At 38.9% G+C, this 22,993-nt stretch overlaps 1 protein-coding gene across 16 annotated transcripts in view; it reads right to left on the reverse strand.

The window, feature by feature from the left end:
• EIF4G3 (eukaryotic translation initiation factor 4 gamma 3) overlaps window positions 1-22,993 on the reverse strand; it is a 313,590-nt gene that overhangs the window by 16,029 nt on the left and 274,568 nt on the right. For 15 of the 16 annotated variants that reach the window (XM_042952623.1, XM_042952618.1, XM_042952612.1 and 12 more), the window contains 8 exons: window positions 22,133-22,226; window positions 20,633-20,750; window positions 18,551-18,771; window positions 16,726-16,844; window positions 12,806-12,978; window positions 6,113-6,238; window positions 4,510-4,591; window positions 2,168-2,266 (listed from right to left, as the gene is read on the reverse strand). In XM_042952623.1, coding sequence (XP_042808557.1) covers window positions 2,168-2,266; window positions 4,510-4,591; window positions 6,113-6,238; window positions 12,806-12,978; window positions 16,726-16,844; window positions 18,551-18,771; window positions 20,633-20,750; window positions 22,133-22,226 — 1,032 coding nt within the window. The remainder of the gene's footprint in view (window positions 1-2,167; window positions 2,267-4,509; window positions 4,592-6,112; window positions 6,239-12,805; window positions 12,979-16,725; window positions 16,845-18,550; window positions 18,772-20,632; window positions 20,751-22,132; window positions 22,227-22,993) is intronic. The other variant, XM_042952607.1, reaches the window with a different exon arrangement.

Here is a 22,993-nt window from a genome sequence, read left to right on the forward strand (position 1 = left end):
CATTCTTATTTTTTATTAATTTATTTATCTCTTTTTTGAGTGAAAGTGAGCATGTGTGAGTTGGGGGAGAAGAGAGGAAGGAGGAAGAGAGAGAGAGAATCTCAAGCAGGCTCCGTCCTCACTACAGAGCCTGACACAGGGCTTGATCTCACAACTGTGAGATCGTGACCTGAGCCAAAATCAAATTGGATACTTAACTGACTGAGCCACCCAGGTGCCACTGTTGCCATCATTCTTAAATGTTAGTTTCACTGGAAAGACTATTCTAAATAAACTGATATTCTCTCAACATTTTGAGATTACTCCACCATTTCGGGCTTTCACTGTTGCTACTGCAAATTCTACTGTTTCTCTATAGGTGACATACTTCTTTCTAGCTACTTTAAAATCTTTCCTATGTTTTTGATGTTATGCAGTTTCACTGAAATGTAATCACCCTCTGTGGTATACATGTGCTTTCTGTATAGATTCATCTGTTTTATCAGTTCGGAAAAAGTCTCAGTCACAATCTCTTCAAATATTGCCTCTTCTCCATTCCCTCTGTTTTTCCTTCTGGGATTCCAATTAGACATGTTAGACCTTTTCATTTTATCCTTTAAATCTCACAGTATCTCTTAGAAATCTACCTTAGTTTCTTTTCTTCTTCTTTCCAAATTTTCTCAGTCATTTTGACTAGTCTTTGGTTGCTTGCACATTTTTGTGAATTCCTCTTTTTTATACAGTGTTATGTTATATTCTGATTAAGAATTCCATTATTTCATGTCTTTGGGGTCTAAACCTACCATTTCTTGTCTGTTACTCTCATTCATGGTTACTTGTTTCGTCACAGACTAAAATGAACTCTTAAGTGTTAACTATATATTTAGATAATGTTAATTAGTAGAAAATGAAGAGACCTAAGTTGAGCATGTTTTCTCCAAAAAGCATTTTTGTTTGCTTCTTTTGGGAGCCAGGGTAATACTGAACTAGGACCATTTCAACCTCTTCCAACATCTCTGGTAGCATTTACAATGGCATTGAAACAAACAAGCCCCTCATGTATGCTTAGTGCTAAGAGTTCAGGTTTCATCTATGGCTTTTCTCCTCACTCATTTTTTTCCTTAGAAAATGCCTTCACTTTCTATCAGCTCAGCAATGCAAGATAACTTACGTTTTATCTAGGCTCTTATCTTTTGGCAGAAGCACTCCCCAGTGTATCTGGACGATAACCAAAAGGAAGCTAATGTCCATATTAACTTAACACAGTGTGTCTTTACCCAGCTCAATATACTAATTTTCAGATTGTGATCGTTTTTTTTTTTTTTTTTTTTAACCTTTATTTATGTTTGAGACAGAGGGAGACAGAGCATGAATGGGGGAGGGTCAGAGAGAGGGAGACACAGAATCTGAAACAGGCTCCAGGCTCTGAGCTGTCAGCACAGAGCCCAACGCGGGGCTCGAACTCACGGACTGCAAGATCATGACCTGAGCCGAAGTCGGACGCCTAACCGACTGAGCCACCCAGGCGCCCCAGATTGTGATCATTTTGAGAGAGAGTTGTTTCCTTTCTTGGTCACTCTTCCTTGTCTAGTATTTTTATGGCTGCCTCTTTCTGATGCTCCACAATTCCTTATTTAGAACTACATTATATTGACCATGGGCCTTTTGCCTTGTTGTGGATTTCTGGATCCAGTTACCAAGTGGACAGCCTAGCTACGGTTTTGGCTGCAAGAGTATCGTTTGTCTATCCGTGGAGTTCCCACCTGGCTTCATGAAGTATGTCTGTTCTCCAATTTTCTACCTTGTAAGGGGCATTCTAGTCCCCATTTCCTCACCGAAATAACTTCTAGGTGTCTCTAGTGGCATTTAGACCCAGAGTTCAGAAGACTTGCAGCTTTAGCCCTATTACCCCCGCTTTATTTGTCAATTTCATTTTTTGGTTCATGGAGATATGCAGCTTGTTTTCTCTGTGTGTGGCTAAGTCCTTTAAATTTTATTTTTTTATCTATTATCTAATGAGTGAATAGTTGAGTGGCCCTAAAGCATGGACTTAAAATGACATCTTGACCATAATTCCTATTTTGGTCTAATTTTAATAACTGGACTACTAATGAAATTACCTTCATTTTTTCTATGAACCAGACCAACTACTATTAAACAGAAAGGCATAAGCCTTGTTCTTACTTACCTGCTCCAAGAGAAAATTATGTACATCTTCCCCTTCTGGTAAAAAGTCCTTCCAGGTGAGGTCAGCCTCCCTCCATAAGGCTCCCACTTTCTTATGGCTCTAAAACAGAGATAAGTCCAGTCCATTTACTTTTATATAAAGATAGGATGATGATGAAGAGGAAGAAGAGAGGAGGAGGAGGAGGAGGACAGGCACGGGGAGGGGGCGGGGGCGGATTAGGAGAAAAGGCTTGCTTGAAGTCAAGAGTATAGAAATATAAAGACTGAAAAATCAAAACTTTTCCCTTGTTGATATAAAGTTAGTTTCTCAGGACTCCTGGCTCTCACACCAAGATGTCTGAATGTATGTAGTAAATGTAACGGTGAATGGCTGAAGTATAGCTGTTTAAGGTTCAATAATTAATTTTGTCAGATGACTAATCTAGGAAATTGCAAGCTCAGTTTGGGATTTATGAATATAATCACCTAAAACAAGTCCAATTCACAGAGTTTATAAATTCAACAGCGTCTCTTTTCCTAGTGGTATACATATGTATCCACTATTAAAGTCATACATCAAGCCTCACTGGAATCCCTCTTCGCAACAGATCAGGATCACGCTGCCTAACTGGAGAATGAATAAAGAGGTTGCTGCTCCTGAACCAGGAATGAGAAGTATTTCAAGGGCAAGAACAACATTGAGCCCAAGAAACAACAGAGGAGAGCTCTTGTTGGCTGGAAGACTGATGAGAAGGTACAAGTCCACTCCCTGAACAAAGTCACAGTGATGCAGGGAACTCTCAGCCTTCGAGGCCGTGGCTATCAGCTATGAATCATATTACTAATTATTTCATAGAGTAACTTGCCCAAGGCATAGCTGATAACTTGGCAGAGTCAGGATTTAAACTCAGGCTCTCTCATTTCAGAGTTTATGCTCCATGAGAATTTGGTTAGGAAAAGTGAGAATTTGCTTTTTCTGTTTCTACAGATAAAAGTTAGTAAGAATTTAGGTTTTTAATAAGGACTAATGTGAAGTAGATTAGGAAAGGAGGAAGGAATTTTGGATGTACGAATTAGGATTCAATAAAAACTTTAGTAATAACAAGTAATCAACTAGAACTAGAGACCAGGCTACTTAGTAACTACAAATAACTATTACACAGATGAAATACAAAGGGTCTTCTGTACATTCAAGAGACTTTCTATACTAATGCCTATAAAACAATGAAATCTATCATCCCCAATACCTTTGGCTATGGTTTGAATCAGTCAAAAATCACTCCAAAATTTTCATGTATGAGTTCTATTTTGATGTTATCACTGTAGGTGTTGTTAACACCACTTTCCCAAACCTCTTAGACCTCTAATACGGCATCAATACACTCTTTTGAAACTTCTGGTTTAGACTTGTCTTCCTTTCTAGTGTATACATTTTTTGAAGGCTTAGTTGTCTTTGTACACTGAGATGCTGGCATAGAGTTTTACAGAGAATTGTACAGTATTTATTAAACTAAAATAAGTTTAACTTTAAGACAGCAGTTCACAATCCTATAGAATCTTTTTAAAAATTAATTTATTTTGAGAAAGAGAGAGAGACAGAGTGAGCGCACACACGCACATGTGAGGGGCAGAGAGGGAGGGAGAAAGAGAATCCCAAGTAGGCTCTGTGCAGCCAGTGCAGAGCCTGACGTGGGGCTCGATCTCACAAAGCATTAGATCATGACCCAGGCCAAAATCAAGAGTTGCCCAACCTAACTGAGCCACTGAGGGAAACCACCCCCCACCCTTTTTTAAAAAGTAGGTTCCATGCCCAGTGTGGAGCCCAATGCAGAGCTTGAACTCATGACCCTGAGATCAAGACCTGAGCTGAGATCAGAGTTGGACGCTTAACAGACTAAGCCATCTAGGCACCCCTGTATAACATTTTTAACACCTATTACTAATCAGATAACCTAGCTTGAGATCCAAAATTAATAAAATTAATCATTTTAGGAATCTTACCTTTCTTTGAAAGCAAGGCGTTTTCACTGAAATGTATTCAAGAGTATAAATAATGCAGGCATTTTGTTTCAAGAGAAGATAAAATTACTAGCCACAAATATAACATATCTTGAGATTATTTAGAATTATCCCAAATCCAGTTGAGATTAGATAATTCTTTCCCAAGTTACTAGTAAACAGAAGGAGAAATACACCTCTGTAAGAAACTAGGTTGAAACAGAGGCCTCGCTCTTCTTTTCAAAAAGGAAAAGGAAAACAGAAATACCTGCATAGCGGTACCTAAGCTATTCACAGATAACTCAAGATTACAATCATTGCCTTGCCTAAGACGCTGTTGAGTCTAACACTCAGTTTAATACTCACCATTTGTTTGCATAGAAGGTGCAATATTTCAGAAAGTAAGACCCCAGCTCTTCCAACAGGAAGTAAAGGTTTGCTAAATTCTCTGTAAAAGACAGGAGTAGTGATTAAGTACCTCTGAACCAAACTTCCAGTTCTAAAACACTAGGTGAACAATGTGTGCTGAACCTAAATCATATTGGGCAAGAGAAAGCTTCAGGACATGCTCTAAGTAATGTTCAGCAGAAGTAGTTCAGACTTCAAGTTCACTCTATGCTTCATGGAGAAGCCGGAAAGGGACTTTAGAATTCCCGGGTTTTGCCTTTTTCTTTAACTGCCTCAGTGATAGAAGCAATGCAATGATCAGTCTCATTTAATAATCTATTTACATATACACCACTTCAAGCCTAAATGAGAGAAGCACCTTAGGTAACTGGGAGATGTGAAACTTAGTTATGAAATCTTTTTAAGAAAGGAAGTTTTTCTTTACAATATAGATGAAACAGAAAGGGACCATTTGTTTTCAGAGTCTAAACCAGTATATCCCACACTGTGTTCCACAGGATATGAATAATTGTTCCTCAAGAAAAGAATTCTACAATTGAGAGAATGCTGCATTAAACAAAGCTAAATAGGTTTTATTAAATTTATTATTTATTTTTTTAAGTAAGCTCTACAGCCAACGTGGGGCTTGAACTCACAACTGTGAGATGAAGAGTTGCATACTCTACTGACTGAGCCAGCCAAGCACCCAAATCTTGTTTTTATTGTTTGGTTTCACTATAGAATTCTCATAATCTTTAATGTGCTGTAATATACTTTGTGAACCTCAAACAAAAGAGACATAATAGTACATAGAGTAGGACTATATGAACAATTTTTGGGGAAATAGTAACGTTCTAAAGAAGAGTTTAGGAAAAACTAGTCTATACAAAGTAGAAACAACTTCAGACTCCTGTCCAAATCTAGGAATGCCAGAGATGCAGTCCCTTTACTACAACCAGAGCATGAAGCATGCAGGTATCAGTCTGACAAGCTATCACGGAGAAATAACTTATGGCATTTGAGCAAGGACAGACATAAAAGTCAGATTAGCATTAAGCTTCCAGGAGCAATAACCTTCCAGTTATGTGATTTTGGAGCCCTATCTACAAATACTGCTAACCTCAATGGACCACAGGGTTATCATATCCCCGTCACTTCTCTGATGTAGATACAGTGTAATGTAACATTTTTATACAGAAATAAGTCTTTTTTTTTTTTTTTTTACATTGAAGTATAATTGTATTAGTTTCAGGTGTACAACATAGTGATGCGACAATTACATATACTATAAAATGATCACTACGATAAGTGTAGTTATCTGTCACCATACAAAGTTATTATAGTATCATTGGCTATATTCCTTACACTATACGTTTCATCCCCATGACTTTTATTTTGTAATGGGCAGTTTGTACTTCTTAATCCCCTGAAATTAGAAGTCTTAAAGAGTCACAGGCTGCACCCAAGAGCCTACAAAGGCACTAAGGAAAGAGCACTATGCTAGAGATAGCTGGTAAGTTTTGCATCAGTTTATCTTGATATACACACACACAAAATGAAAACAAAAACAAGTACAACTTACATGATAAGTTCTCTCATAGAGATTCCACCTTCTTTTAACATGGGGGTCACCAGTTCAGCAAGGTACAACCAAATGTGGGGAATATCAATAGCCATGTCATCTGCCAATTCCAACGTTTCTGAAAAACTAGACAAGAACAAGAAGAACATTTCACACAAATATAATTCAGAAGATTAAATAAAGAGTCCAAAACTCAGTCAGCAAATATCTATTAAAGCACCTACTATGTTAGATACTATGCCAGGCATAAAGTAACTGATAAATAAATTCTTGTTCTCAAAAACCTGTATTAGTAGAGGAGAAATTCTAGGGGCCCCTGGGTGGCTCAGTCAGTTAAACATCTGACTCTTGACTTCGGCTCAGGTCATGATTTCACTGTTGTGAGATCGAGCCTTGTGTTGGGTTCTATGCTCAGCATGGAGCCTGCTTAAGATTCTCTCCCTCCTTCTCCCACTGCCCCTCCCCTCCTTGTACATATGCTCTCTCTCTCAAATTAAAAAAAAAAAATGAATAGCACAAACAAAAGCATGTTTGCAGAAAGGGCTAATACTCTGATGAACATGAACTATAGTACCAGGATATCCCAACGGAGAGGGTGGTCAGAAGAGAGTTCTGTATGAAGGTGACTTCTGGAAGATTTCAGGATGAAAACAAGGCAGCCATGTTAAGTTCTGGGGGAAGAGATATTTAATCTATTCCTACACTATCTAATGAGTTCACCACAGCTGAGTATCATATTCCCTGGACCAGTCAGATACACGGACTGAAAATTTCACTATAATGTAGACTAGACCCAAAGAGAAAAAAAAAAACAAAAATCCTTGTTCTTGAGGAGCTCATAATAGGGAAACAAACTGGATGGATATAAAGGAGTCTGATAACATTACTAATAACATCATTGTTACGACTTATTAAAAACTGTTGTACCTTTAATGTTCGTTTATTTTTGAGAGACACACACACACACACACACACACACACACACACACACAGACTGCGAGTTGGGGAGGGTCAGAGAGAGAGAGGGAGACACAGAATCTGAAGCAGGCTCCAGGCTCTGAGCTGTCAGCACACAGCCCAATGTGGGGCTCGAATCCACGTACAGTGAAATCAGACCTGAGCCCAAGTTGGATACTTAACCAACTGAGCCACCCAGGTGCCCCAAAACTGTTGCACCTTTAAAGAAAGGCTAATGGTTTCCAGATTTCATGGCCTGAAATTTTTTTCAATGTGAAATAAAATAAATGGGATTTAAATAGAAAATTTGGGAAAGTCAAATACAAAATATCAGCAGTTATTTAAGGTAAAAATCACAGTTATTCACTTAAAAATAAAAACAGAACTCAAAACTTTGTTAATCAGTCCCATATACAGCATGTTAGAAAGGACAAAAACGAAAGTAAATTTAACTCAAGGAGGCATACACATAATTACAAGGAAATGCGCACAATCATAAGGAAAGGAATGAGTGAGTGTAGGGCAGGTAGTATTTGTCTTCATAGCCTTTCAGATCTCTTCATACATAAAATGGGTGCTTTCTCACTGCAGTTTTTGGCTTTTAGCTTGAGTATGCCACTCTGTTTACCTACTGCAGAGGTCTACATGTCATTAAAAATTTTCACTTAAAAAGAGATACCACTACAATGGAGGGTTGCCTTTCTGAAGATGTCATTTCAAAACAGTTTGTAGCTCTGCGACATAAGTCTGGGCCTTGTGAATCCTTAATGCTGACTTTCTGCCCTCACAGCTTAAAATTATTTGATATCTACTTGCTATACAACAGATTAACTGGACTCTTCTCTCATTATATGAACACTTTAGGCTCAGTTAATGTGCCACGGATGGAACATAATCTGGCCGGACTCCACAATTCCCGGGCTAATCATCCTACAATGTGAATTCATGTTCCATGGTTTAATGCCATAGATTAAGCTGTTTAATGAGCCCATGAGACAACTGTAGCCATCCAGTCTTTCAGCAGTAGATCTGCTATTTTCATCTCAAATCAAAACTAGAAGACAACCATATTCTTGCCTTGGTTTTCTAGTTCTTGATTAGTCAGTCATCAAGGGACAGTATGCAGAACACAATCACTGGTCAAATCCATACTGCTGAAAAAAAACATATTTGGCTGAGAGGGCACCTGGGTGGCTCAGTTGTTAAGTGTCCAACTCTTGATTTCGGCTCAGGTCATGATTTCGCAGTTTGTGAGTTAGAGCCCTGCATCAGGGTTTCAGCACTGCAGAACCTTCTTGGGATTCTCTCTCTCTCCCCGTCTCTCTCTCTCTGCCGCTCCCTCACTATTGTGCACATACGTGCTCTCTCTCAAAACAAATAAACTTAAAAAATAAAAAACCCGTATTTGGCTGAACACAGGATTTCTGTAGAACAAGCTTGTAAGAGGCTTCTTTTCAGGTTTACAGTTCCTAAATTCTTTTGTACAATTTTAAAAGAAAAATCCATGGTGTACAGAAACTTCTAGCTATCTTTGTCTTTGGAGTATTACACAGCCTGTAACACTACCTTGTATAATACACATTTTCTGCCAGATGAATGAATGAAACAGAACTACACCATACCCTTGCTTCTTGGTATGTAGTGACCATTACACCAAATGGAGTAAACTTTGGTGAGGTCCACAGGTAGGACTTTAGGTATCCTTCCCTCCATCTCAACTACAGAGGCTCTACTTTTATTTTCTTTATATATTGAGTTCCTGTCTAAAACATAATTAAAGGGATACATGGTAGTTAAAAAAAAGTTTTTTTTTTAATTCACTTAAGCTCTGATCAAAACTCTGCTGAAAAAGCAAAATAATGTTCCGTAATTGGAAACAAAGAGTATTGTCAGTAGCATCTCCCACACTTTGCACTGTGATAACTTAATAAAAAAGTAAATCTTGATGTAGATAAACAAGAAACAGTGAGAACATCTAAAAATCAGATTAATCAAGTATTACTATGACTGGTCATAACAGAATCTAATTCCAGGTAAAAGAAAGAAATGAAATGATGATGAAAGTTTCTTATACTCTAGTATCATACTCAAAGGATCACTATGGAAAACATTTTTTAAGCTAGATCTTACCTGTGTGAGCAAACTTGATTTCCACTATTAACCAGTAGGTCAGCAATTTTTTGGGTTTTTTTGCACCTCTGCAATTTTGCACCTGAAACTTAGTCTATATGTCTGTGTAAGCTTTGAATAGCAGGGTAGAATTGCTGTTGAGTGGCAGGAAAAGTTCCCCAAGATAGTCAAGGAGGAGATAAGAATTTTCTCTCCGACAAATATCTTCCAAAGTCAAGCTTCCTGAAGGGCCCATATTTTGTGTCTATTGACAACTCCAATTTTTACTGTCTTGATTTTCATTTGTTTATTACACTTCCAGTGATTCCAAATTCCATGGCTAATAGTGAACTATCTTTACTAGATAGCTTTAAGAAAGAAGTCTTCTAATGCCATGATATAAAATGAATTTATCAACACTGTTTGAAACCTATCTACCTATACAATAATGCATCTACCTACCTACCTGATTTGCCTCATAAAGTATTTAGATTTAAGTCCTGAAAATTTCAAGATGGTTTGATGTTGCCTTTGTAGGGATATATTTTATATGTGGCAACTACTATGCTTGGGGTTGATAAACTATCTAGTAAACAACCTGGCTAGAAAGCCTATTTAAAACTTCTGTCTAGTATTAGAATTTAGTAGCAGTGCATGCTTTGAAGAGTTCTGTAGGAGAAATGGCAGATTAATAGTTGACTGATCAGTGCCCAGCAAACAGGGAGGCCTTATACTTTCCATCGACTCTGGCTTGGGGAGCTGGGAAGGAACAGCTTTAACCACTGCTCAGAAATTGGCATCTAAGCAGTAGCAGCATCCAAGGAAGCTGAGCTTAGATGTTTGCCCATATGCTATGTAAGGACAGAGGTCTTTGGATATTGGGACCAAAGAGACAAAAAACTTAGGGCATTTCCATGGCTCCAATGAAATGGCCTCTTTAGACAGTATGAACTATTTATAATTTGGGCTTTAGAAGTAATTAGGAAACTTTGATCTATTTGCAAGGAAACTCCTGGTGGATGACAAGTGGCTATTTGTTTTCATCTTAGAAAAAAACTGCCAGGCCTTAAAGGAACATGGGTCTTCATAGGGGTCTGGGTCTAAGGATGGCGCGGTTAGATCTAACAAAGTATCAAAAGTGAGGTCTGGAATCACTGCATTCTCTCTAGCTATTGAAGGAAATCGGAATAGAGAAAGATGAAGTAAGATACCGAGACACAGAAGTGTTCATCTCATTTTCACTATAAATAAAAGGTGGTGGCTATATTGCCAGCAGCAGCAACAGGGCCACCACCAATGAAAGTGTAGACACCGATGTCTGAGTAATGTAGACATTTTTCCCCCACAGGGAATCGCCCAAAGAGAAATGCCAATGTCTGAGGGAGCCTAGCAATCAAGCTACTACCTCTCAAGTTCAATGAAGACAATGAAGCCAGACGGCACTTCCTGGGGTCTTTCTAGACAGAAATAAACTTAGGAGCACAGTCTGAAGAGAGGCAGAAAGGGTTAAATAATAATCCAGCATTCTCATTTCTGAAATTATCTGATGAATATATCATAATAGATGAGAAAGAAGCAAATATTTATAAATTAATACAATTGTGACCTCAGATGTAGTTTCTAGGATTTCAAGTTGGCTAGGAACAGAACTTAGATTTATTTGTGAGGGTGTGGTTACCCTCATTTGCTCTTGCTGTTTACACTGGCTGGTTACTGGAGTGACTCGATTTCTCTTTTTAAAACTGGGAAACCACCTTGGCCTTCTTCTTTTTTTTTTTTTAAAGTAGGCTTCATGGCCAGGACAGAGCCCAATGCAGGGCTCAAACTCATGACCCTGAGATCAAGACCTGAGCTGAGATAGAGTCGGATGCTTAACCAACTGAGCCACCTAGGTTCCCCGTATCTTGGCCTTAAAGGACAACAATCACAGCAACTTCTGCCGAAGTTTCTTACTAAGGTAACTGGGTCAGATGGCCTAAATCTAGTCATTCACTGAATTCATAGAAATCTACCTTATTACTCAAAGACAGCTTAGTAATAATCCTAGGGGCAAGTATGTATATTCTAGGACCTTGAAAACACTACCATTCCTCACAAAATCAAAAGAGTAATCATTCCTGAACATATTCAACTGTGGCATTTAATGATTACGCTATTCTAAGGGGTTGACCATACCCGAAAGACACACAGTGGCAGTTTATCACATGTGCATTTAATTTTCAAGAATATAATATGAGCTTGGCAAAAAAGATTTACAAAGAGAAAAATAAAGGGGTGCCTGGGTAGCTCAGTCACTTAAGCATCCACTTTTGGCTCAGGTCATGATCTCATGGTTCGTGGGTTTGAGCCCTGCATCAGGCTCTGTGCTGACAGCTCAAGCCTAGAGCTGGCTTCGGACCTGTGTCTCCCTCTCTCTCTGCTCCCCCTTCCCCTCAAAAATAAGTATTAAAAAAAGTTAAAAAAAAAAAAAAAACAAAGAGAAAAATAAATAGTGTAGAATTCTTACTGTCATTGCACCCAATGAACATATGTCAAGTATGAGATTGGAGAGGAGAATCTGACGTCCTGCCTTCAAGAAATATTAGTTCCTGAACAATTAAGAGAGCGGGCACCTGGCAGGGCTGGGTGTGTTTCTATGTTTATATTTACATAACACAGCTCCTAAAACAGAAACTTTTTACCATATGCAATTTTCACCTTAAACCTTGATTTCAGAATCTCAACCTGGGTAAGATTCTGTGGCTGTACCACAAAGAATCCAATTCACACACATGTGATGATCACAAACAAATGAGAACCTGATCTAATGAAGATACAACACTAGTGACAGCCAGACTTCATCAAAGCAGCCATCAACAGGAATCATAATGAAACCAACCCGGAACAGACTAAGTCATTAACAACTTGGAGTGACACGTCCTGCTATGGGGCTAGAGTGGACAGATAAGCATCCCTTGGCCAAAATAACCAGGGTTTATTGAAAGGATAAGGCTTTTAGGTTTAAGTTGATTTTCCAGAAATTTTCTCACATAAAAAAAGCTTCTATGGGGCGTCTGGGTGGCTTAGTCGGTTGAGCATCTGACTCTTGATTTCAATTCAGGTCATGATCTCGTGTTTTGTGGGCTTGAGCCCTGCATCAGGCACCGTTGTCTACAGTGTGGAGCCTGCTTGAGATTCCCTCTCTCTCCCTCTACCCCTCCTGTGAGTGTGCTCTCTCTCAAAATAAATAAACTTTTTTTTTTTTTTTTTAAGTTTTTTTCCTCAAAGAACACCTAGGGATTTACAGGTAAACGGGCTGCTGAGGGCCTGAGTTTCCCCAAGGTGAAGGGGTCTCTACTACCTTACTTACACCTTAACACAGGTATAAACAATAGGATTTGGAAAACCAGGAGATAAATAACCTTTATGCCCTAGCACAATCTACAAAATGCCATCATATCCACCAACACACTATCAGTATATTATGCAATTATCAGTATATTATACAACAATTGTAATTATCCAATTACAGTGGACATAATTTTACTCTATGGAAATAGACAAATACTTAAAAATATATGTACTTTTAAAAATAACCACTACTCAAGAGCCTAGTAACTGAATACCACTCTTGAAGAGGATACTGACCCTTTGAAAAAGTCCTGTTTGCTGAGTTTTTCTGACTGCACCAGCTGATACAGTAATTGGCCCATGTGATCCCTGGTGATCTGGCTCCTTTCCAGGGTGGACTCCACTCCCATTCTCACAAACACATGTAGCAGGCCCTGGGCATTCAGCTCTTCTACACACTGCATGGCTTCCTGTTCAAATAGCAAATAACAGCTTAGTCTAATATCTGGATCCCATTACCAAAGTGTTAAAATAAGTTTACAATCTTTTACTTATGACAAAGTCAGCAGAAAGCTCCACAAACAAGCTAGTATTCATACATTTTTTAAAAAACATTAATTTAGCTCAGTAAAATGCAGGCTGACAAGGGCAATATTAGCCATATTTAAAAACAGAAGAAAAGAGGATCTTAAGAAGGGTAATGTGTTTAGCTTCACAATTTATCAACAATCACGCAAAGGGCCGAAGTGTGTTTTTCTACAAAATGTTTACCTATCTTATGACCATTTAAAAACCTGAAAATGGTATATTAAGAAACAGAAATTCATCATCACATGCCAAATGACTTAATGTGGCAACTGAGGTAATTCTGTCTGGGTATGTTAATATTTGCAAAATCTTCAACGAGGAAGGTCTTCCCTTCATATGAAAGTTAGTATACTTAGCTTAAGTGCTAAAACCCTCTTAGGAAATTCTTGGGGTGTGGGGCTCATGAAATGGTCCTTACCATGGGGTGATCTGGCTAGGTCCACATCTCTGAGGCCTGGTAGCCAAGGTTGCTGAATCACCAACACAGCACTGTGCCTCCCTGCCCTCACCTATCTCAACTCTGTCTGAATCCAAAATCCTTTGGTTCAACCTCTGAAGAGAGCAGCTCTTCTGAGAGGGAAGATGCATGTGAGAAGAGCAGCTGCTTGAATGAAGACGGGACTAGAGCACACGTAGGTTTCTCACTGCTGCTTTATTTCTCCTCTGCTATTTTATTTAATGCCTCCCCCACATGAACTTTTTATCTGAAAAACTTTCAAACTACAGAGACATTGAATAGTACAATGTACACGTATGTAACTTCACTTCAGTTTAGATTCATCAATTGTTAGTTTTCTTCATAGATACGTAAAAAACTTAATACCAACACAATGTCAATAAAAATATTATCTGATAAACAGTACATATTTGAAATTTCCACAACTGTCCCCAAATGTCCAAAATATAGTTTTTTGTTGTTGTTTAGGACCCAGCTGAAAACCTGACGTCACATGTCAGGATGCATGATGTCTTTTTAGTCTCCTTTAATCCAGATCAGTCCTTTCTCTTCATCTTTTTAGAACATTCACAGTTTTGGAAACATTCGGCCCAGTTGTCTTTTAAAACCGTCTTATATACACTTTTAAACCAATCGGTCCTTCTGTTTTCAGTCCCATCTGCACCTTATGTGCATTCGTAGTCTGCTAAATAAATGACCACCCATCCTTCTAGTTTCTAACTTCCAGAGTGTTGGTGCGGTCTATTCCCTCTACTCTTTATCCCTGTGAATTTTTACCTCATTTTAAAGACCATCATCATTATAAAGCTTTTTCAGGAGAGCATGGAAATGAATGCATATATCTTCAGTATTTAACCTGAAGTGATCAAGTGTCTTACAAGGGGAATTTATTCACTGAATCTGCATGTGCTATCAACGAACTATATTATGCTGCTTTCAATGTCACAGCAATTCATCATCTTGCTCTTCTCCCTGATTTTCTCGTGTTGATTCTTATTTCATTGAGTATTCAGGTGAATGGACACCTCCTACAGTCTGTGACTGCCCAGTCACCGGCTATCATATCACCTAGTTTTACTTCTCTGCACTGAAACATTATTTTTCTTTTTGTATTTGTTGTTTATTTATTACCTATCTTTAGGGCAGTTTTGTATCTCCCACTAGAACACAGGCTCCACAAATGCCCCATAGAAATAGACTATGTTGCTCACTATATACACTACAGCATATCCAATGTCCAGGCAGTGTTTCCTAAATTGTGGCTGGCACATTTTAGGTACTCAATAACTATATACCACAGAGGCTAAAAACCATAGGGTGTGGAATCGGACAAATGTAAGTTTGAATCCTGGCCCTGCCACTTGCTACTATGTGAATTCAGGAGTGTAACAATCCCTCAGGCTTGACTTCCGTCATAAGGTTACTTGAGGAATGAACATAAAAAGGGACTTCGCACACTGCCAAACACAAAAGCTCAGTACATATTAATTTGTATTATTTTTAATAATAACAACACCTACTAAAATGCTAGAAAAACCTTTCCTTTAGGATGAGCTCTGTAAGCCTTTAGCATAACACACTAATAACCTTAAAGGTAATAAGATAAAATTACAGTCTCTGCTCTGAAGCTAGAAGCCTAATTTTACTTTTATTGTTGTTGTTTTTTTTTTTTTTTTTTTTTTTTTTTTAAAGATTTTCTCTTTAAGTAATCTCTATACCCAATGTGGGGCTCACACATACAACCCTGAGGTCATAAGTTATGTGCTCTACTGACGTAGCAAGCCGGGCACCCTTAGAAGCCTAATTTTAAATCCTGAGTTGGCCACTTATCAGAAGCATGACTCAGATCAAGTTATTTAACATCTTTGCATCTCAGTTTCATTATCTATAAAAATAGCTATTACAATAATATTAAAATCAAGAGGGCGTTATGAGGATTAAATGAACTAATGGCACCTAGCACACAGGGAGCCCTCACTATGTCTGACAATGTCACCTGCTTCTTATCATCATTCTGCAGCAGATGCGCCTTGGACCCAGTACACTGAAATTCCTGAGTCATAACTGACTCTGTTTCTTCCATACTACAGGCCAGGCCTAGGGCTAAGATCTTTCAGAGAGTCCTCCCGTTGAACTTAGGTCTTTTCCCCCCTATGGCTCCCATTCCTCAGAGTGATACTTTTCTCCTTTCAAAGTATTTGTTGCTCATTGACTTGATATTTCCTCTCCAACTAACTGGCTCATCATCAAAACCTCTTAGTACTTCTTCTGAATTTTAGATGATTTTTTAAAGGCTTGAGGGTTTTAGAAAGCTGGGCTACAGTTAATCACGGTGACTGTTATGTACAGAAAGCAAATAATGACTACACTGCCAAGAGAACAAGTAAGCTTGAGAGAATATAATGTTAAAGCAAAAGTAGTTAATGTAGCTGACAAATAATTTAACAGATTAAGACTCTGCTGACTCCAGATCCCTAAGCTAGGTCCTATTATATGATCTCTCCTAAGATCCTAGAGGTCTATTGGCATTTACAATAACTATAATTTAAATACCTATTTTTGAGTCAACTCTTTATGACCTGTCTCTGCCACTAGACTCTAGGGCTCATGAAGTCAGGCATGATGTCTATTTTATTCACTACCATCTTAAAATGAAGATCAAAGAGAAAGTTGGGGTTAAAGAACAGCAAATTCAAAGCTGTGTCTTGAATGTCTCACTTAGGCCGTCTGGCCCTGGCAGTGCGATTACTCCTTGGTGCCTCAGGTTTCCACTTATGAAATAAAAAGTAACGTTAGCCATAGTTTAAAGTTAATACAAGAATGACCATAAAAGGACTGTGAAGATCATAACAGGTAATGTACAGCTAGATAAGAATGCCTAAAAATGATAATGTGTGGGTTTTTGCTCATGAACATCAAAGTCAATGCGGTTTTTTTCTACTGTGGGGATGGACTGGTAGCCATTCCCCCTTCCTGCCATGTGATCTTGTGAACTCCATCGTCAATTTAAAAGACAGAAGCTGGCAAGAGCACATCCGAGTTGTGCAAACCGAACTGCATGGGACCTGGATTACTCCAAGTCTTAGTGACAAGTGCTTTAGACCAGAGCCAAGTTACTGTATCTGCCATGGGGCTTTGTGTTGTTGCTTTCTTTTTCTGAAACTTCATTTACCTTAAAATCATTAATGTGTAGAAACTCATCAATGATAGATTTAGACTTCCTCTCCATCTCCAATTCTGACAACGCAGGCTTGTCAGGGGCTGCTGTTGCTGGAATTTCTGGCTTCGCTACTAATGAGGTTAAAAAAAGTGAGGAAGTAAAACAGACAAAAATTGTAATTAAAATGGGGGATTATGGTTGACAATATTTATTTGTTTTTATACCAACTTTTCCATAAAAGCATTAAAATAGATACAAATCTGACAAAGCAAGACACCTAAAAGCAGAAAAGAGAAATATTTATTTTTAGAATAGATAGGCACTCAGTAACTTCATATTCCACAATGAAAAGAATAGAGGGGTACGGTAAACTTTTGTAATTAGAGCTTTTTTGTCCCTTTCTGCATTTTGATTCTTCTCCACTGCTTCAGTGATGAACAGCACGTGAAGCTTGTACAATCACACACAGAGCTCCAACCACACGGGCCTTTGGCAGTTGCTTGAACATGTCATGATGCTCCTTCTGGCCAGAGTGCTCTTTCTCTCTGCTCCATACCCATCCCTTCCTAGAAGTCTATTTCAACTCCTACTGGTTCATCAGACCCGAGGAAGCCTTCCCTGATATCCCTCTGTATCAATTCCAGATAGTTCCTTTGTTAAGTACCCTCTTAGAACTCTGCTCCTTTCCTCTGTGGCATTTTTCTCAGTTTGTACTTATATACAATACCTTTTGTGGAATTATGTCATAGGAGTCCTCTGGACCCAGCAGACTAAAGGCTGAAAGCAGAGACCCAATGCCCACAAGTCACCAGGTGTTCAGTGTGCATGTGGTGAATAAATGAATGACCCAGACGATAAAAATGCATAGGGCAGCTGTGCCACATTATTCACTACTCACAAGATATTTTCATACACTATCTCGTTATGTTCCCCAAATAGCTACCACAGATCAGAAAGCCACATGTCCCTGAAGTCAAAAATTCTGGTCTATCAGTTGGGAGAAGACATTTCAATTTGCCTCTGAATCCATTTAGAGGAGGAGACACAATTTAAATAGTGAAAGAAATCTGAAAGCTATCAAGATGTTATAAACAACCAGTATTACCTCAGGATTAGTATTTTCAAGATGCTGAAAATTATCTTTAAACTATTTCTCATTGTTCTCATCATCTTTACCCTCATGACCTCTAGTACTTTTTGAAAAATCTGTATTTATCAGATAAAGTTCTAAGTATTTACCTGTATAGACTTCTCATTTAATCTTCATGATAACTCTACAGGGTGGGCACATTTACTATCCCCATATAACACAGGAAGAAACAGAAACGCAGACAGGTTATGTAAACGAGGTAATTTTTAGAGCATTATCTGAGTTGGTCCTCTAATCATATACAAGCTACACATGTACCAAGACCACAGATGCTACCAAGATGAAGGTAACAAAAGACAACCTGATATTTTCTCTTTGGTTTGCTTTGGATGTCAGAATTTTCATACATTTGAGGGCTCTACAAAGCCCATGCGCTCTAATGCACAGGAAGGGGTTACTGTGCGAATCTGCTAAGAAATTCAGATTGCTTAATATACAGCAAGAGACCCTCATCACCATCACATTTAATAGAGAATGGGGGAAACTTGCAAATTGACGAACAGAGGGACAACCTGGGAAACGAAACCTATGTTACAAAACCATGAAGATGCTCTTTACGTTTTAAGATACTGGTATGTTATTACCATGTAATGATTCTGAAACCTACACAGGGGCAAAATCTCCTCCGCACTTTTCATTCCACAGTTAAGGCCCGAATCTTCCTTCTGTGTGTACCAAGTCACTCACCTGACTCCCGGCCCTTGTTTCGGTCAGCCTCAGCGCTGTTCCTCTCCACGTCCATGCCTCCCGTAAGCTGCTTCACGGTCTCTAGCATCTCCCTGCGTTGCTCTTCTTGAGACTGATTGTCCAACAGGTCTTTGCTGCTGCCGCCTCTCAGGAAAGTATTGGGACGAGCTGCTGCAGACGGCAGGGGCTTGTCATTCTTCTCCCTGCCCACGCTTCCACGACTTAAAACACAAAACATACTTCTTCAGAAGATCACCCCATCCACTATGCATTCAAATCATAAAATAACATTAAGATTTCCTGCAGGTATGTAATTTTTCACACATGACTTCGGGCATGTGAGGCGCCAATTCTACATCAAACTATAATTATGTAAACAAGTAAAATCGGTGCTTTCAGAGAATGGTTAAGTATGTTTTAGCTTTTCTCACGAATGTTGAAGGGATACCACTTAAGGTTTTAAAATGCAATGGCAAATCCTTATTTTAGTTCTTTAAATCTTTTAATAAAGACGACAGTGACGAATGTATGAGCTAAAAGAGCAAAAGAGACAAAGAATACCTAACGGACATGGTATCACTATCTTAGAAATTAGACAATGATACAGTATTTATTCAGAAAATTCAAACATAAGTAAAATATTTTGAGAACCACGTAGCAGAAGTAGTTTTTGAGTGGCCAAAGTCACATACTTTAAGAGAGAATCTTCCTATCTCCCTAGGCTTCTTTTCAGACAGTTCCCACCAGTTGGGCAGGTAGTTCCTTGGTCCATAGCAGGCCAGGAGCAGCAGATGAAAAGGAAGAGAGGAGAAAGGACTAGAGGCACGACAGTGGTCTAACCTCTGAAAGAACATACACAAGTACTCAAAAAGCAGAGCCATCAGGGGAAATCTATGGCAGAGCAAAGAGCCATCAATAGCACAAATGCTGCTTCACGACAAGCTGAGCCATCACTAAAAGCTGAACTGTGCTAAGCATATTTTACTGTAGAAGCCAAGAGAACAGCAACATAGTTAGAAAGTCTACCTGGCCAAATTGACTACAGTAACAAAAAAGGAAAGTTTGAGAGTTTAAAGCAACTTCAGCTCTAAAAGTGCTTATGTCAAAAATTTTGAGGAGTGCCTGGCTGGCTCAGTCAGTAAAGCATGTGACTCTTGATCTCAAGGTTGTAAGGTCGAGTCCCACACTGGGTGTAGAGATTAAAAATAAAATCTTAAGAAAATGAAAACTAAAAATTTTGTTCTCGGTCATTATACTACAGGTCTTCATTCCCTATAAACCAACCAACAGAACACCTGACTGTATCAGTCCTACAAAAAAGAAGGTAGAAAGACAGTACAATACAGAGAATAGTGAGAAACAAAGAACAGCCTGAAACAGAACTTGAAGAACGGTATGACAGAGAAACATATGGGTAGGCTGTCATGCTCTTTAATTCACATGCTTCGGAGTGTTAGGTTAATCCAGAACATCCTGACGCATTAGTTTAGCGAGCCCTCCACCAGCCTCCAGGGGTGTTTGGGTGGGTCTGACTTTCTTAAGAAGCAAACTATTATACTGGGGCGCCTGGGTGGCTCAGTCAGTTGAGTGTCCGACTTTGGCTCAGGTCATGATCTCACAGTTTGAGTTTGAGCCCCTTGTTGGGCTCTGTGCTGACGGCTTGGAGCCTGGAGCCTGCTTCAGATTCTGCGTCTCTGTCTCTCTCTGCCCTCCCCTGCTTGTGCTCTGTCTCAAAAATAAACATTAAAAAAAAATTCTTAAAAAAAGAAACAAACTATTATAAACTTGCCAGGTAACTTGCCCTTCCTTTCCACCCCATCCCAAATCTACCACCCAATTATGTTCTTATCTTGGAAATTACAGAACGTGAAGATCAAAGAAGGAATAGAAAAACAAAATCAACCTTAGGGATAAAAGGAATCCATGCACAGAGATGACCATCACAATTTATATGGGCGTGTGTGTGAGTGTGTGAAAGAGAGAAAGAGAATAATAGAGAGAGAGAATGCGAGAAGGAGAGAGAGAGAACAGACATCCACAAGTAGGTCAGTCTTCAGTTAACATGGAGAGTGGGCTCCATACCTGGTTAAGGTCCGTCGGGAATCAAACTCTAAAGGCGTAGATGATGTAGACCCTGAGGGTGCTGGAGGTTGCAAAGCAGAGAATCTGTTTAAACTGGAAGCACTTGACCGTAAGGCATCTATAGGTGTTGAGGATTGAGGGGGGAAAAAATACAAATCACATGACTACAATGTAGCTTTTAATTCATCTGGCTCTCTAGGGAGGAAAGGGGGGGTGTTGTTTGAGACTAGGTATTTCTAACAAGTTTAACAAGGTGATGCCAATCTCCTCCACAAATTATACTCTTAGAAGTATAATGTTAGAAGGAATTTGTCTGCAAAAAAAATTTTTTTTTGAAACCTTTGTTCATTATAACCATTTGCTGCTTTAAAAACATAATTAAATTATCCTAGATAGGGAAGGGGGTGGGAGTGGTAGACAAGGAAGGAGGGAGGCAAGCAAAAACAAAACAAAACAAAACAAAACAAAATATTGCACTTAAAAAAAAGCTAACTAATAAAGGTGCGCCTGGATGGCTCAGTCGGTTAAGCATCTGACTTTTGATTTCAGCTCAGGTCATAATCTCAGGGTTTGTGGGACTGAACACCACACTGAGCTCTGTGCTGACAGTGCGGAGCCTGCTTGGGATTTTCTCTCTGTCCCTCCCCGGCTCTCTCTCTCTCTCTCTCTCTCAAAATAAATAAATAAACTTGATAAAGAAATAAAAATTAAAAAATCAGAGGTCAAAATGACTTAGTAGAAGGGAAATATGGAAAGGAAGTTAATGTAGAAGTTTTATTCTTCTAACGTTTATAAAACGTTAACGTTTTATACTTTCTACCGGACTTCATCAGCTTTAAAAAGATGTGTCTGTGGGGGTGCCTGGGTGGTTAAGTGTCTGACTTCATCTTAGGTCATGATCTCCCAGTTCATGCGTTTGAGCCCCGCGTCGGGGTCCTTGCTGACAGCTCAGAGCCTGGAGCCTGCTGCAAATTCTGTGCCTCCCCCTCTCTGTGCCCTTCCCCTGCTTGCACTCTGTCTCTTCTTTCACTCTCAAAAATAAACAAACATTAAAAAAAAAAAAAAGAAAAAAAAGGATGTGTTTGTGATGGTCTAAACATTCGAGTCCTAAGGTCAAATCTCTGAAAGTCTGACTTTTGATAAAGATTTTGAAAAATATTTCAATCTAATTCTTTTACAACTCTCTTATCCAATTCTTCTCAGAAGAATGAGTTTCCCTCTTCATTTGCGATCCCAGTAATTCTCTAATTATATTGAATTTATGAACAACAACAACAAAGGTACCTAGGAGGTTAAAGTCTTAAATAGCCTAATTGAACTCAAAGAACTCTAAATATTTAAAATACCTGAAGATCCATATTGCGAGGGACACCAGTAAGTTTGGGCATGCTTTGTCTATAGATCTTTTCCTAAAACCATTACTAAACGACTGTGGGAATGCACTATACGGTGACTACTAGACCACATCCAGGTTCCCGAGAAGGGACACGTCACACTTACCGGTCTCGCTTGCCTTTGCTCCACCACTGCTGCCCTTTCCCCAACTGCCCAGCTGTGCTTTAGGTACCAGCTGAATTTTCTCATCAATTGTGGGCTGTAATGTAAGTGACCACAAGCCAATTATAGGAAACATTCTAGAATGTTGTATCTTCTTTTTCCTTCAGTACAGTGAAAACCAACTTTAGCAACAAAACAGTGCTTGGAATGCCAATTTAAGAAATATAAACTGGAGCCGTCCATATTCAAGTGGTGCTCCCTGTACAACCTGCTTGGAAACCAGCTTCCACAGAGTAGTTTAGAACCCCTGGTCTGGAGAATGCCTTCAGATGGTGTGCCGTTTGACTAAATGTAAGCAGTTTCCAATCATTCCTCCTGTCCAGTAATGCCCAGTGATTTAAAAAAGAAGTAAAGGAATATGCAAATTGTGTAGACTACAAAATTAACTCCTTAATTTCTTCACATTATTGTCAGAAAACAGGTCAGAAGGCACAAAGATTTCACATTTTAGCAAAGCCAGATATAGGTGGGGGCTAAGGATGGAGAAGTGGAGTGGCAGCATTCAATACAGGGGCGGGGGGGAATAAGAAAAAAGCGAACATAGTATTAGATGGGAAGTTAATAACGATGTCCAGCTCTACAGGGAACACAACATTAGCACAAGTGGATAGAATTACAATGTAATACTAATAAGAAAACATATACCACAGTAAGGTACAATGTAGCTCTTTGTAACAGAAGTGTTAATACACTCTAACAGCACTGCCTAGCTCTATGACATGCTTTCACACAAATCTCTCCCAGTTAACAATGCATTTGTTGAATGGTTTTGAACATTTTCTATGATATTTAAGTACAGTACTT

This window comes from Panthera leo, chromosome C1 (genome assembly GCF_018350215.1).
Source record: "Panthera leo isolate Ple1 chromosome C1, P.leo_Ple1_pat1.1, whole genome shotgun sequence".
In the NCBI taxonomy this organism is placed as follows: Eukaryota; Metazoa; Chordata; class Mammalia; order Carnivora; family Felidae; genus Panthera; species Panthera leo.